This window comes from Impatiens glandulifera, chromosome 5, assembly GCF_907164915.1.
Source record: "Impatiens glandulifera chromosome 5, dImpGla2.1, whole genome shotgun sequence".
Lineage (NCBI taxonomy): Eukaryota > Viridiplantae > Streptophyta > Magnoliopsida > Ericales > Balsaminaceae > Impatiens > Impatiens glandulifera.
In genome coordinates, this window is record NC_061866.1 from 46,408,736 (window position 1) to 46,424,832 (window position 16,097).

Genomic DNA, 16,097 nt, shown 5'->3' on the forward strand with positions numbered 1-16,097 from the left:
TTCGGTAACCCTTCTTCTCAATTTAACATAATTTTGAGTTTCATTGAGTAAAAATGATTTAAATTACTATCACGGAAATGTTGATTTGAAATAACAAATTTTCTCTAATTCAAAGATGGAATTCAATTAATTAAAGAAACATTTTATCATTATTAAACTAGGAGGTGTTTATTCTATTTACAATTTACATACATAAATTTCTCATCCATTCATCCACTCCATTCCAATTCCATTGTTGAATTCAATATAGTAACTAAACCCATTTCGTAGGAACAGAGAATGATTCGCAGCCAAGAACAAGAGTGAAATGTATAATAAATCCATGGAGGATCGATCAATGGAGCTGATCAGTTGGGTCCCCAGACCCAGAAGCTCAAGTACATAACTTTTTTTTAGTGATTCTTCTGATTGCTTCATTCTCTCCTCCTCCTCTGCTTTCTCTCTAAGCCGTAGACTTGGAAGGAAGCTTGTTCTTGGCCTGAGAAATGGACCGGAAATTACTCTTGGCTTGTTGTTGAACAGATCTAATTGCGTAATTCCATCGGCAGAATCCCATCTGGTCTTTCAGAGCTTCCACCACTCACTCCGACGCCTGTTGCCACCATCCAAGCTTTCTTTCTTCCTTTAACTTGAACCCATATTTGATTTCTTCTTTCTTTCTCTCTCTATCTCTTTTCCTGAATGCTTGAGTTTCTTCTTCTTCCAGTCTGAACTTGAAGAAACCCAGAAGCCAAACTTTTTGGCAATGAAACGTATAATAGATCAGTAACCAAGAACTGACCTAAAGACAATAATGGCGATTTGGCCGAAGAAAACGGACGACGACTCCTTCCGATATATTCTTATTCTTCTCTGCATCTTGTTTTTGGGTTCAACTTGTCTCTGCGATGCTGCGATTGCCCAAACCACTTTTTCTTCTTCTTCTTCTTCGGCCACCACGAAGCACACCAATAACTGGGCCGTCTTGGTCTGCACTTCTCGATTCTGGTGAGTTCAATTCATTTACGTTGCTTTCTCCTTTCTTTCTTTCTTTCTACCTCTTTTGAGCTATTATTATGTTAGTAGTAGTAGTAGTAGTAGCTCTGTAGAGAAGTGGAAACTTACTTACATTTTTGTTGATTCTACTCCTCCTTCTCTTCAGGTTTAACTACAGACACATGGCAAACACTCTGTCATTATACAGGTCAGTCAGTAGCCATGCCTTTGTTCATTTTCTGACAAAAGATCTCTCAAGTTTTTTTGATTATTTTTACACGTTTTCTCCTGAATCAGGACAGTTAAGAGGCTTGGCATACCTGATGAGAGAATTATACTCATGTTGGCTGATGATATGGCTTGCAATGCAAGAAACAAGTACCCTGCTCAGGTCTTTAATAACAAAAACCACAAACTTAACTTGTATGGAGATAATGTTGAGGTAACTCTTGCTGGAGAGTTTTGCATGCTTTTTTTTGAGTAACTTATTTTTGTTTTGTGTTCTAAAACTACTTCTCCAATATGACCAGGTAGACTATAGAGGTTATGAAGTGACTGTTGAAAACTTTTTGCGAGTACTGACAGGGCGCCATGAAACTTCTGTTCCAAGGTCCAAACGGCTTCTTAGTGATGAAGGTAGCCATATACTCCTATACATGACTGGACATGGAGGTGACGAATTCCTAAAATTTCAGGATTCAGAGGAACTTCAAAGTCATGATTTAGCTGATGCAGTCAGACAAATGAAAGAGAAACTCAGGTAACCATGGCTTGATGAATAAACTTGATTAATGAACAATGTGCAGGTCAAACATTTGCGACACCTAGGAGCTTGTTTGATGTTGTTCTTTTGGGAAAAGGAAAACCTTGATTGATGAAAAAGTGGATTATTTGGGTTAATCCTTTCTATTTAATATTTAAAATGTTACAAAAAAAACAAAGGTAGGATATTTTAGTTAATCCAAATAATCCTTCATCAAACAAGGACTAGGTTAACCATAAATGATGACACTGAATTCAACTATTTCTATACCTTTTAGGTTCAAGGAGCTGCTGATAATGGTAGATACCTGTCAAGCTGCTACTCTATTTAATCAGGTTTGTGGCTGATCCCTTTCGTTTCAATATTTTGCTAGTTCATTACATAGAGTAAACTTGGCGATAACTGTAGTATCACTTTATTTGCAGCTTGTCTCGCCTGGGGTTTTGTCTATTGGGAGTAGCATGAAAGGAGAGAACTCTTACTCGCATCACTTAGACTCTGATGTAACTAGTTCTCCTCCTCTAGTTTCATTTTTTCTTTTCTCAATGCAATCTGTTCAAAAGAAAATATATTTATATAGGTTGGAGTCTCGGTTGTGGATCGGTTCACATACTATACTCTGGCTTTCTTTGAAAGATTAAACATATATGACAATGCTTCATTAAATAGGTGATTAATCAATTGTGTTGAGCTTGTTTATATATTTGATCAAATCATAATTTTATTTTATTTCAATTTGCATCCTGTTGTTTTGCAGTCTGTTTACCTCGTATAATCCACATTCGTTAATGTCAACTGCATATTACCGAACAGATCTATATCAACAAAGACTAGGGGAGGTAATTGTTCTAGATCTTCTTCGTTCTTTTATCCTTTATCTGCTAAAAGTGATGCCTATGTGGAAACAATATGTTTCTGGATCTTGATGAGAAACCACCTATAATTTTTTTATTGTGGGACTGAGTACTACTTCCTTGTTCAGGTGCCCGTGACAAACTTCTTCGGTTCTGTCATGGAAACAATTCACACAGAGTCATCATACGGTGCCTTCTCAGGCAAAGAATCGAAAGCTTTTGAAGCCAAAATTTCACAAGATCTATTTGTTAACAACAACTATGAAGAGATATCGGCATCTATTGGTTCACATGAGAAACATGACATCTCAAACTTATGGGACAATTTTTACGACAAGATTGCAGAAATTGGGGTTGTCGATAATAATATGTTGGTCTATTATGGGTTGATTACAATGTTGCCACTCCTAGCAGTTTCAACTTGGATGTCCCCAATTTGAGTATTTGAAATGTAAAGATGGTTTGATGCTGCAGTTAATCATCTATTGGTCTTTAGATGCCAAACAGAAACAACAGAAACGCGCACAATCACGTTATTTTCTTAAAGGGTGAATCGAGCAATGTATGGATTGAATCGATCATGTTCTTATCTCATCTGTTTAGAGATATTGGACAAATCTGTAACCCTTTTCCTTTTTTAATCGATTTTTACCTTTGTAGATAAAAAGATGGTTTTAGGTGTAAGGATTGGTGTTTACTTTACCACTCCAACTATGATAAACAAGTGAAAAAAAAAAGTTTTCCTTAATTTAATGTGAAACTAATATTTCGGAAAAATTTGAGGAAATGACCTAAAAAGCATCTTAAATGCAACCCAAATGACCACTTTAAAATATTGTGACGAAACTATCCCGTCGCGAACGCGAAGAGCATGATCGTCACACGAAGGAAAAGCCTGTGAAATTACTCCCGTCGTGTAACATGAAGGGCACGATCGTCACGCGAAAGGCAACGATCAATCGGGACTTTTCACAAACTTTTCTTTCGAGAGACGATCTTGCCCTTCGCGTTACGCAACGAGGATAATTTCGTCAGAATATTTTGAAGTGATCATTTGTGCAATTAAATTTATGCGCCGGTCACAAATGACTTTCTTAGAGTCATTTCGTCAAATTTTCCAATATTTCACTGCACTATTTGTCTAAATATTTAATTTTACAAATTAACTTAATATTTTATAAATATTTTTATCACTGAAATTTCAAATTTTCATTCTGATTTAGACCGGATTTGTTTATAACTTATTTAAGTAAAAAATATTATAGATATAATAATAATATATATGTAAAATTTCAGTGATTTGTTTTATTGCCATCTTGATCTGATTTAAGTGCTTTCAAAAGGAAATTTGATGAAATGACCTTCAAAACCGGGTTATTTGACCGGGTGGAAATTTATAATTTTTTTTGCGCTCGTGGTGTTTTATTTTTTTTTATACGATTTTGCCCTTGTCGCGAAACGCTAAGTCACTTAGCGTTTCGCAAAGTGGATCAGGGGTTTGTATAAATACTCAAATAATTTCATTTTCCTAAATTTCTTTCTCTCTCTTCTCCAATTCTCTCCTTCACTCACGGTGACCGGCGACGACGGCGGCCGGCGGCGACGACGGCTCCGTTTCCTCCAATATCCATACAAATCTATACCGATCAGAGCTCTTCTAACCTAACTAATTCATTTATGTTTATCTATTGCCGATTTCTAACCCTAAATCTATTTTGCATGCAGGTTTCTTATTCTAGAGTTTATGTGAGGTCTCCGATTCTAACTATTTGAAGGTCGTCGAGGTAGATCTTCATTTCAGATGTCATAAACAATTATGTTCTTGTTTACATTTTCTTCATTTCAAAAACCTTTTCATATTTCCTTTATGTCCATCATTTTCTCCGTTTTGTTGATTCTTATTTCTTATATGGTTCATATTGGTTCATGTTTGAGAATTTCGTTAGGTTATTATTTGTTATTCGTTCATATTTGCAGAAAATCTTTGTCTGATAAGAGCGTATGTGTTTCCGTTTCAGATCTGCTTACCGTTTCGCTACGGACTTACCGTTTCGCTACGGACTTACCGTTTCGCTACGGACTTACCGTTTCGCTAAGTAGTACCTCGCGATTCGCTACGTGTCAAGATTTTTTGTTCTTTATAGTTAATCATGAACTTCATTTGACAAGGTATCTACATCACTTCATGGTTATGAAGAGAACTTGTTTTAGTAAAATAAACCTTATAATTTTACATTAATGGAAACATTTAGATTCTTCAGAAAATGCCTTTGAAGAATCTATCATTAATGGAGATCAATGATAGCATCTTCAAAGGCTTTTTCTGAAGAATCTAAATGTTTCCATGTATAATTATAAGGTTTATTTTACTAACACAGGTTCTCTTCAAAACCATGACTTTGTTGTTGATACCTTGTCAAACGAGATAGATTACCTATGAAAACCAATAAAAAATTTTGTACTTGACGATTCGCTAAGTACTACGAGCTCCAGCTAGGAGAATGGTTTAAATTCGATTTCGTTATTAAACAAATATAGTAGCGAAAACGTATTCAAACCATCTTCTCTTAGCTGGAGCTCGTTGACCTTGCGATTCGCTAAGTCCCTCCCGATTCGCCAAGTCCCTCCCGATTCGCTAAGTCCCTCCCGATTCGCTAAGTCCCTCCCGATTCGCTAAGTGCCTCCCGATTCGCTAAGTCCCTCCCGATTCGCTAAGTCCCTCCCGATTCGCTAAGTGCCTCCCGATTCGCTAAGTGCCTCCCGACTCGCTACGGAAGTTGAAGAGACGCGCGTACTCACACGCGCTAGACCTTATATATTCAAAAATTTCAGAACATTTCATTTCAACCGCCCGACTCTCTCTCTCTAACCCATTTTCTCTTCACTGAATCTTGTCAAGCCCGATCATTTCTGCTTTCTTCTCGTTCGTCATTAAGGTTTGTCCATTATCATTTTCTGCTTTTTTGTTCATGGGTGGTTTTTGCATGTTAGTGTAATGTTAAGTGTTTCTGTTCAGTATATATTTTTTTCCATTAGGGTTTCTGTTCAGTATATTTTTTTTTGCCATTAGGGTTTCGCTAGGTACCTTCCGATTCGGTAAGTACCTAGCGATTCGCTAAATACCTAGTGGTGGCCGATCATTTTCTGGTTTTTTGTTTATGGATTTTGGTCTTTGCATGTTAAGTTTAAGTGTTTGTTTCAGATTTTTTGTTTAGGGTTTTTGCATGTTAAGTTTATTGTTTGTTTCTGATTAGTTTCGTATGGTTAATGCTGTCTTATGTTCAGTTAACGGTTTCGCTCGGTACCTCTCGATTCGCTAAGTGCCTCCCGATTCGCTAAGTTCTTACGTTGTATGTGTTTGTTCTAACATTTTTGATGACGTTGTTTCCTTTTATAGATGGCAGAAACAACTGTTACTGAGTTTCCCGGTCGGATTTCGTGGAAAAGTGCCCTCACCCTGAAGAAGATTGTTAATAAGTTCGAGGAAATGGATCTTCTGGAGAGTGTGTACAATACCCAGTTCATATCATTATTCACAGCCCCCCTCTTGCAGTTCTCAGGAACTATTGTACATCATATGTTGATGAGGAGGTTAAGCTCAAACTCCAAGGAGATAACTTTCATGGTGAATGAGCAAAAGCTTGTATTTGGTATGAAGGAGTATGCGTTGGTTACCGGCCTATGTTTCGGCGTTTATCCTGAGTTGGACCAAGAAAAATTGCGCTGTTGTCCACCTCTCTCGGTGAAATACTTTAAAGGGAGCATGAGTGTGAAAATGTGCGACTTCGAGAAGGCTTTTTTCAAATGCAAAGACAAGGAAGATGCATTCAAGATGGGGCTGATATGCCTGATTTGCCAGTACCTATTCACATTTGACCCAAAAAGAGTTATATTTCCAAAAATACTCAACATGGTGGAAGACAAGGACACTTTCCTCCAATATCCATGGGGGAAGGTCACCTTTAGAGCCACCCTCAAGGGTTTAAACAAGAACATGAAACATCTCTGTACCTCATTTTTTGACAAGAAGGAGAAGGCTGAAGATCCTTATGCTCCTTTTGCATATAACATCTATGGGTTCGCATTGGCACTTCAAGTGTGGACGTATGAGGTCATCGAAAACTTTATCCCTAAATTCGCCAGAAGGAATCAGATTAATGACCCTCTACGCCCAAGGTTGTTACTCTATCATTCCAACAGGAAAAACACATCGATGGAGGTAAAGACTGCCCTAAAGACTGCCCATCGCAAACTATCCAGTCGCCGAATTCAAAGACTATTATATGGGCGCACCACATAGATATATACCCGAATGGTCAACAATTGACGATGTCTACATGCCTGTGAACATTAACCAGAAACACTGGATTTTGTGTGTAGCACATCTTCAAAAGTACCGCATTGACGTGTACGACTGTGATGCCTATCTTTATAAGAATCTGGATCCTTATTTGAAACCCTTCTGCGACATGATTCCATTTATATTCGCAAATACAATCACTCCTGGTGAGAGGGTAAGGTATCCTAATTTCAACTTCGAAGGCCCATCCAACCAATGACTTACAAACGGTTACCACACCCCAAAGTGAAAACCGCTGCTGCTAAGGTTGGAGAAGTCCCACGGGCAACAGAGAGCGGGGACTGTGGGGTCTTCACGCTAATGTATATGGAACACTTGACCGCTAATCAACCCGTGCACAATGTGACCTCAGAAAACATGGGGTTTTTTAGGCAGAAGATGGCGGTTCGATTATTCCATCAGATTATGGAACCTTAAACATTATTTTGTGTAAATTGAATAACTTATTTTGATGTATTGTAAACCTTGATGAATATTTTGGAAGTTGGATGATGTATTGTAAATTATTTTGTGTAAATTGATGTATTGTAAATTGACCCTTCAACCTACAAAAAAGATAAGTTAGTAGCCTTCGTTTCGCCAAGTACTATTCGTTTCGCCAAGTACTCTTCGTTTCGCTAAGTTAACACTCTTCGATTCGCTAAGTACCTCCCGTTTCGCTAAGTACCTCCCGTTTCGCTAAGTGCCTCCCGTTTTGCTAAGTTAATACTCATCGTTTCGCTAAGTTAATACTCATCGTTTCGCTAAGTTAATACTCATCGTTTCCCTACTCATATACTACTACTACTAGAACATACAACATAAACATTAAACCTGAAGTAACAACATACCAGTACCATAGTTCAATTAACAATATATATTACAACATAGTATCTATCAAGCTAAAGGTTCATATTGTTGAGATGATGAGTCATGCTGCTTAGATGATGAAGCTCGTGCAGTAGATGGTGCAGGCATCACTGCTTTGCACATGAGCTGCATCGTCTCGGGACCTTACGGACCTCACCCTGGGATGACCTACGCTTTGTTTGTGGCCTGCCTTTCTTAACCTTCATATTTGGTTTAAGACACGAACGTTGCTTGATATGTTCGGGAACATCCCAATTTTCTTCATCACCAGGAGGATAACATGTCTCGGCATATGAATTTATCCAACACTCAGTTGTGTAATACCTGTGTGTAGGGAAAATATAACGAATTATTAATTGGTTAAACAGAATGAACACGTGAGCTAGATATTAATACCTTGAACAAAAGTCATAAGAAACCAAATTCCGACTACGGGCAGCAACCATTGCATGCGTACAAGGAAGACCCGAAACTTCGAATACTCTACAAGTGCAGTTCATGTCTTTCAAATTGACTTTGAAATGGGACTGATTGTCATGCACATAAAACTCGAATCGGTTAAGCGATTGGACTGTATAGAATCTGGCCTTCTCGAATTCCTCACGTAACACCTTCTCATAATTTGGAGATAAAACTTCTTCGTGATTAGACGCTCTTTCTCTTCTATCGTGAAACCATTGTTGTATTGTGAATCTTAAATACTCAGCCATTTCTGAAATGGGATACTTTCTGGCTTCCCTGCTCTGACTATTGAAACTCTCATCATAATTGCTTGTTAGTTGATTGTATCGCTTACCGGGAAAATATGCTCTACTCCATCTTTGGAACCCAATTTCTTCCAAATAGGCAGCAATCCTGTGATCTTTAACCTTAATCTTCTCAAACCACTAATTAAATTCGTGGACAGTGTACGCCCTTGAAGCCGAATCAAACTCCGCATGACACTTATCACTTTTGAATTTGGCCACAATATTCGTCTTTATGTGATATGTGCACGCACCGTGGTCTGCTTCTAGGAAAACAGCAGACAAGGCATTAGCGATGCTTGGGTGTCTGTCGGATACGAAGACGAGATCATCAACTAATCCAATTGCGTCTCTCAGTTTTTGCATGAAATAAGTCCAGGAGTTATTATTCTCTGAATCAACAACGCCGAATGCGACAGGATATAGTTGCTCATTCGCATCCAATGCAATAGCCACCAATAATTGACCACCCACCTTTGTGTTTAAGAAAACTAGCATCAACACATAATACAGGACGGCAAAAGGATTTGAAACCCCTAATTGAGAGGCCTAGGGACATGAACATATACTTGAAGTGGCCGAGCTCGTCTGTCTGTATGTCGGTTATGGTACCAGGATTACACTTCTCCAACATGTAAAGGTATGATGGCAGTATTCCATATGAATCCTCTACCGTTCTTCGCACCGCTATTAAAGCATTTTCCCTTGCCCTCCATGCCTTATTATAAGTCAAAAATATCTCATAAGTTGTGTGCATGTCTTCAATTATTTTCTTAGGCAAGTGGTTATGATGATGGTCCATGTATTTGCTCTTCACGCACTGCCCAATAACCCATGCTGGTGTTTGCATTTTTTTCTTGGGCCTCGACAAAACTGAGCATGAGTGTTGATGCTCAAATGTCCGGATCTCAAACATCTCAGAAAACTTACTTTTCACAGCCCGCAAGCTCCACTTGCATGTCTCATCCAAACATTTGAGTTCCCAAATATTTTTTCTTGACTTCTCCACTTTGAATTCAAAATGATTGGCCATCGCATATTTATATAGAGCAAGTTGAAGTTCTTTTTTATTTTCAAACAACGAACCGACTTCCAATACGGTTTCACTAGTTAATGCCATCGCAAATGTGGGGTCTGGCGGTGATGTGTCTGTCGGGTCTGTCGATGGTGTACCCATTGAAGATCGTCTTGCACTAGATGGTGTACCCATTGATGATCTTCTTGCACTTGTTGGTGTACCATTTGATGCCTTTCTTGCACTAGTTGGTGTACCCAATGATGATCTTCTTGCACTTGGTTGTATAGGTATTGATGCTTTTTCACCACTATTAACATGCAAGTCCTGAGTAAGTGGGATGTGAGGCAAAGAGGTTTCTCCGGCTTCATTTTGACTTTCAACAAAGAATTCCAAGGGTAAAACAGGTGGAACAAATTTCTGAGTAAGTTGTGGTGGTAGTATACTTTTTGAGTTGGGTATGTAAGTAGTGGTATCTTTTCTTTAGTAAACGCTGACTTCTCCACTACAGATACACACAATGGTGACACTGTTCGACCCAAAATCAAGCGTGATAGATATTTGTTCAAATCCCCATCATTATCAATAAAAACAGGTTTTGGATTTCTGATATTCGGAATATCATACTTCACTTGGAGCACTAAATCGTATGTTGATATCTGGAGATTAAGTCTATCGTAGAGTATATCAAGTAATTCAGCATAACGAGTACTTTGGGGTAGATCAAATGTTTTGATTGAAGATGCATCAAAATACAGTATTCCATCAGCATCAAGTTTCCACTCTCCATTATAGAAAACGAAAACTTCAGCTGCAATATAAAAACATGATTTGATTTAGAGACGGATAATTAATACTTCGCGAATCGCTAGGAACTTAGCGAAACGGGAAGGCCTTCGCGAATCGTAAGGCACTTAGCGAAACGAGAAGTCTTTCGCGAATCGCTGGGCACTTAGCGAAACGGGAAGTAAACCCTAATCAATCTCAGAAACTGAACATCAATAAAACATGCTTCAAATAGACATACCTATTGGAACAGTGCTCGTGCACGTCGTCGAGCTCATAGTGGATTTCGAACGAACTTCGCCGCCGAGGTCTCCGACGAGTTCGCCGCCGCCGCCGGAGTTTAGAGAGAAGGAGGAGAAGAGCGGGAAGAGAGAGAAGGAGAAGAAAAGAAATGAAAAAAAAGTACGGAGGTTATATTAAATAGTAAGGGTAATCTGGACATTTCACATATCGTCACTTCGCGAAACGCTAAGTGACTTAGCGTTTCGCGACAAGGGCAAAATCGTCCAAAAAAAAATAAAATCACCACGAGCGCAATTAAATTATCAAATTTCCACCAGGTCAAATAACCCGGTTTTTAAGGTCATTTCTTCAAATTTCCCGCTTTCAAATGGTTGTATCAATTTGGGTTATTTATCTAAAAAAAACATCATCTCACTTCTTGTATGCTTCATAACTTTCTCAAAATTCTCTTGGAAAATCCCAATTTGAACGAGACCTAATTGATATATACTCAGTAAAGATTTTCGGAAAAGTTCAACTTGGTACAACACAAGGTAAGGTGAATTGAGGAATAATAATGAGAAAATCAATTATTAGTAACCCTTCTCCTCATTTTGTCATAATTTTGAACTTCAACGAGTAAAAATGATTTACAGATTTAAATGAGTAGGAGTGACAGGAAATGTTGATTTGAAATAACAAAATTTCTCTAATTCAAAGATGGAATTCAATTAAAGAAGCATTTTATCATTATAAAACTAGGTGTTTATTTTATTTACATTTTAGTGATTTACATACATAAGTTTCTCATCCATCCATCCACTCCATTCCAATTCCATTGATGAATTCAATATAATAACAAAACCCATTTCGTTGGAGCAGAGAATGATTCGAAGCCAAGAACAAGAGTGAAATGTATAATAAATCCATGGAGGATCGATCAATGGAAATGATCAGTTGGGCCCCCAGCAGGTCAAGTACATAACTTTTCTCAGAGATTCTTCTGATTGCTTCATTCTCTCCATCTCCTCCTCTGCTTTCTCTCTAATCATAACAGCCGTAGACTGGGAAGGAAGCTTGTTCTTGGCCTGAGAAATGGACCGGAGATTACTCTTGGCTTGTTGTTGAACAGATCTAATTGCGTAATTCCATCGGCAGAATCCCATCTGGTCTTTCAGAGCTTCCACCACTCCAACGCCTGTTGCCACCATCCAAGCTTTGTTCATTGAACTTGAACCCATATTTGTTTTCTTTTTTCTTTCTCTCTAGTTTCAAGGATTTTGTAAGTTAAAGTGATGAATATTGATTAAGGCCAAACAGAAATATATATATATATATATAATTGGGAGAGAAAACAGGAGGTGCCAAATACCGGCAGCTAGGGAAAGAGAAGCAAATGGTTTTTACATTACATGTGTGGAGACAAATGACCGTTATGCCCTTTGGGATTAAACTATGAAACAAATCAATACTAGGACAGGTCTGGTTTTATCTTTAACATGCTCATGGTTTTATATTTTGGCCTGACCTGATTCTGTGAGATGGTTTTGTTCCTAAGGGAATGAATCACCTAAATAAAAATTATTGAATTTTTTATACAGATTGTTTTAGATTCAAGATTAAAATAATCAGTTTTTTAATGGCATGAATACTGGATAGACGTCTCTTCATTAAACAAATTCATTGTGCAAAAACTATGTAAAAAACTACCAAAAAGAACATACAGAAGTATTACATCGATCGGGAGTCAAACTCGGGTCTATTGCATTAAAGGTAATTTTTCTAACCATTTGATTACAAACACGGATGAATTACACAGTATTTCTTTAAACCTATAAAATCATTTAATTGGTATACTAGCCTAACCTAAGTTGGTGACAAATTAGACTATATAATTCATTGTGCCAAAAATTATTTTAAATACGAGCCAAAATAACATACGGTAGTATTGCGTCTGCAGTGAGTCGAACCCGGGTTCATTGCTTGGAAGGCAATTATCCTAACCGTTGGACTACAAACGCAAATGAATTACACAATATTTCTTCAAACCTATAAAATCATTTAATTGGTATACTAACCTAACCTAAGTTTGTGACAAATTAGACTATCTAATTCATTGTGCCAAAAATTATGTAAAAAACGAGCCAAAAGAACATACGGTAGTATTGCGTCTGCCGGGAGTCGAATCCGGGTCTATTGCTTGGAAGGCAATTATCCTAACTGTTGGACTACAAACGCAAATGAATTACACAATATTTCTTCAAACCTATAAAATCATTTAATTGGTATACTAACCTAACCTAAGTTTGTGACAAATTAGACTATCTAATTCATTGTGCCAAAAACTATGTAAAAAACGAGCCAAACGAACATGCGGTAGTATTGCGTCTGTCAGGAGTCGAACCCGGTCTATTGCTTGGAAGGCAATTATCCTAACCGTTGAACTACAAATGCGGATGAATTACACAATATTTCTTCAAACCTATAAAATCATTTAATTGGTATACTAACCTAACCTAAGTTTGTGACAAATTAGACTATCTAATTCATTGTGCCAAAAACTATGTAAAAAACGAGCCAAACGAACATGCGGTAGTATTGCGTCTGTCAGGAGTCGAACCCGGTCTATTGCTTGGAAGGCAATTATCCTAACCGTTGAACTACAAATGCGGATGAATTACACAATATTTCTTCAAACCTATAAAATCATTTAATTGGTATACTAACCTAACCTAAGTTTGTGACAAATTAGACTATCTAATTCATTGTGCCAAAAACTATGTAAAAAACGAGCCAAAAGAACATACGGTAGTATTGCATCTGCCGGGAGTCGAACCCGGGTCTATTGCTTGGAAGGCAATTATCCTAACCGTTGGACTACAAACGCGGATGAATTACACAATATTTCTTCAAACCTATAAAATCATTTAATTGGTGTACTAACCTAACCTCAGTTTGTGACAAATTAGACTATCTAATTCATTGTGCCAAAAACTATGTAAAAAACGAGCCAAAAGAACATATGGTAGTATTGCGTCTGCCAGGAGTCGAACCCGGGTCTATTGCTTGGAAGGCAATTATCCTAACCGTTGGACTACAAACGCGGGTGAATTACACAATATTTCTTCAAACCTATAAAATCATTTAATTGGTATACTAACATAACCTAAGTTTGTGACAAATTAGACTATCTAATTCATTGTGCCAAAAACTATGTAAAAAACGAGCCAAAAGAACATACAGTAGTATTGCGTCTGCCGGGAGTCGAACTCGGGTCTATTGCTTGGAAGGCAATTATCCTAACCGTTGGACTACAAACGCGGATGAATTACACAATATTTCTTCAAACCTATAAAATAATTTAATTGGTATACTAACATAACCTAAGTTTGTGACAAATTAGACTATCTAATTCATTGTGCCAAAAACTATGTAAAAAACGAGCCAAAAGAACATATGGTAGTATTGCGTCTGCCGGGAGTCGAACCCGGGTCTATTGCTTGGAAGGCAATTATCCTAACCGTTGGACTACAAACGCGGATGAATTACACAATATTTCTTCAAACCTATAAAATCATTTAATTGGTATACTAACATAACCTAAGTTTGTGACAAATTAGACTATCTAACTCATTGTGCCAAAAACTATGTAAAAAACGAGCCAAAAGAACATACAGTAGTATTGCGTCTGCCGGGAGTCGAACCCGGGTCTATTGCTTGGAAGGCAATTATCCTAACCGTTGGACTACAAACGCGGATGAATTACACAATATTTCTTCAAACCTATAAAATCATTTAATTGGTATACTAACCTAACCTAAGTTTGTGACAAATTAGACTATCTAATTCATTGTGCCAAAAACTATGTAAAAAACGAGCCAAAAGAACATACAGTAGTATTGCGTCTGCCGGGAGTCGAACCCGGGTCTATTGCTTGGAAGGCAATTATCCTAACCGTTGGACTACAAACGCGGATGAATTACACAATTTTCTTCAAACCTATAAAATCATTTAATTGGTATACTAACATAACCTAAGTTTGTGACAAATTAGACTATCTAATTCATTGTGCCAAAAACTATGTAAAAAACGAGCCAAAAGAACATACAGTAGTATTGCGTCTGCCGGGAGTCGAACCCAGGTCTATTGCTTGAAGGCAATTATCCTAACCGTTGGACTACAAACGCAGATGAATTACACAATATTTCTTCAAACCTATAAAATAATTTAATTGGTATACTAACCTAACCTAAGTTTGTGACAAATTAGACTATCTAATTCATTGTGTCAAAAACTATGTAAAAAATGAGTCAAAAGAACATACGGTAGTATTGCCGGGAGTCAAACTCGGGTCTATTGCTTGGAAGGTAATTATCATAACCGTTGGACTACAAACACGGATGAATTATATAATATTTCTTCAAACCTATAAAATCATTTAATTGGTATACTAACCTAACCTAAGTTAACAAAATAGACTATCTAATTCATTGTGCCAAAAACTATGTAAAAAACGAGCCAAAAGAATATATAGTAGTATTGAGCCAAAAGAATATATAGTAGAATTGCGTTTGTCGGGAGTCATTATCCTAACCGTTGAACTAGGAACGCGGATGAATTACACAATATTTCTTCAGAATCATTTAATTGGTATACTAACCTAACCTAAGTTTGAGACAAATTATACTGACAAAAGAACCTAAGTAAGTATTGCTTGAAAGACTATTATCCTAACCACGTGGGATTCAGCTTAAGTCCATCAAAAATTACAATTTGATTTCAATAAAATCTATATCTCAATTTTACATTTACTGAAACTAAAATGAAAGAGAATTTTAATGTAGTGATGATGTATAAGTGAAATTGGCAATGTCTTGATTGAGATGACAAAGTTATAAATTACCCAATTTATTATGATATCATATTTACAACTAAATCTGTTCATTCAACTCCGGAGACTCTAATAATTTCAAATGCAGTTTCCTAATTTGAGATCAATTGGGTCCCCAACAGCTGAGGTACATCACTTTTCTAAGAGATTCCTCCGACAGCTTTGCCCTCGCCTGATCTTCTGCCCTCATGACGGCCATCGCCGCCGGAGAAGAAAGCTTATTCGCTTGAGAGAGCGTACCGAGATTGCTCTTGGCGTACTGGTGAATGGATCTGATGGCGTAATTCCACCGACAGAAACCCATCTGATCTTTTAGGGCCTCAACTACTCCAACGCCGGCCGCCGCAATCCAAGCTCTTTTCAATGAACTCATCCTTTAATTTGATTTGATTTGATTTCTCTTCTTAGGGGGTTTTGCTGGCTGAATTTGAACTGGGTTGTTGAAATCTTGCTTGTTTAATGAAGAAACCGATGATGATGATGTGTTGTTATATATAGATTATATATTTATAATGAAGATAGACCGGCAAGAATTCTTTTTATTTTTTTATTTCAACTTAACTCTGTTTGCTACGAAACATGAGGCTGCCAGTGGTTTTTTAGAGTGGATTTTAAGAAAACAATACATGAGAATTA

The 16,097-nt window shown here is 37.4% G+C and overlaps 3 protein-coding genes and 6 non-coding genes across 9 annotated transcripts; 1 reads left to right on the forward strand and 8 right to left on the reverse strand.

Moving 5' to 3' along the window:
• Positions 1 to 282: 282 nt before the first annotated feature.
• Positions 283 to 3,362, forward strand: LOC124940235 (putative GPI-anchor transamidase). Its single transcript, XM_047480728.1, has 9 exons — positions 283 to 987; positions 1,142 to 1,183; positions 1,273 to 1,417; positions 1,506 to 1,735; positions 2,016 to 2,073; positions 2,164 to 2,241; positions 2,319 to 2,407; positions 2,496 to 2,577; positions 2,721 to 3,362. Exons 1-9 carry the CDS (start codon positions 794 to 796, stop codon positions 3,030 to 3,032), a joined length of 1,230 nt encoding a protein of 409 aa, XP_047336684.1. The 5' UTR covers positions 283 to 793; the 3' UTR covers positions 3,033 to 3,362.
• Positions 3,363 to 11,472: 8,110 nt separating this feature from the next.
• On the reverse strand, positions 11,473 to 11,861 carry LOC124940576. The gene has a single exon (XM_047481103.1). The coding sequence runs from the start codon at positions 11,809 to 11,811 to the stop codon at positions 11,524 to 11,526; it is 288 nt and encodes a 95-aa protein (XP_047337059.1). The 5' UTR covers positions 11,812 to 11,861; the 3' UTR covers positions 11,473 to 11,523.
• Positions 11,862 to 13,385: 1,524 nt separating this feature from the next.
• On the reverse strand, positions 13,386 to 13,457 carry TRNAG-UCC. The gene has a single exon. It is a non-coding gene; the product is annotated as a tRNA-Gly (tRNA).
• A 145-nt stretch (positions 13,458 to 13,602) lies between these two features.
• On the reverse strand, positions 13,603 to 13,674 carry TRNAG-UCC. The gene has a single exon. It is a non-coding gene; the product is annotated as a tRNA-Gly (tRNA).
• A 145-nt stretch (positions 13,675 to 13,819) lies between these two features.
• On the reverse strand, positions 13,820 to 13,891 carry TRNAG-UCC. The gene has a single exon. It is a non-coding gene; the product is annotated as a tRNA-Gly (tRNA).
• Positions 13,892 to 14,036: 145 nt separating this feature from the next.
• On the reverse strand, positions 14,037 to 14,108 carry TRNAG-UCC. Its single transcript has one exon. It is a non-coding gene; the product is annotated as a tRNA-Gly (tRNA).
• Positions 14,109 to 14,253: 145 nt separating this feature from the next.
• TRNAG-UCC lies at positions 14,254 to 14,325 on the reverse strand. The gene has a single exon. It is a non-coding gene; the product is annotated as a tRNA-Gly (tRNA).
• Positions 14,326 to 14,470: 145 nt separating this feature from the next.
• Positions 14,471 to 14,542, reverse strand: TRNAG-UCC. Its single transcript has one exon. It is a non-coding gene; the product is annotated as a tRNA-Gly (tRNA).
• Positions 14,543 to 15,523: 981 nt separating this feature from the next.
• On the reverse strand, positions 15,524 to 15,887 carry LOC124940222. The gene has a single exon (XM_047480712.1). It carries the CDS (start codon positions 15,832 to 15,834, stop codon positions 15,565 to 15,567), a length of 270 nt encoding a protein of 89 aa, XP_047336668.1. The 5' UTR covers positions 15,835 to 15,887; the 3' UTR covers positions 15,524 to 15,564.
• Between the last annotated feature and the right edge of the window lie 210 nt (positions 15,888 to 16,097).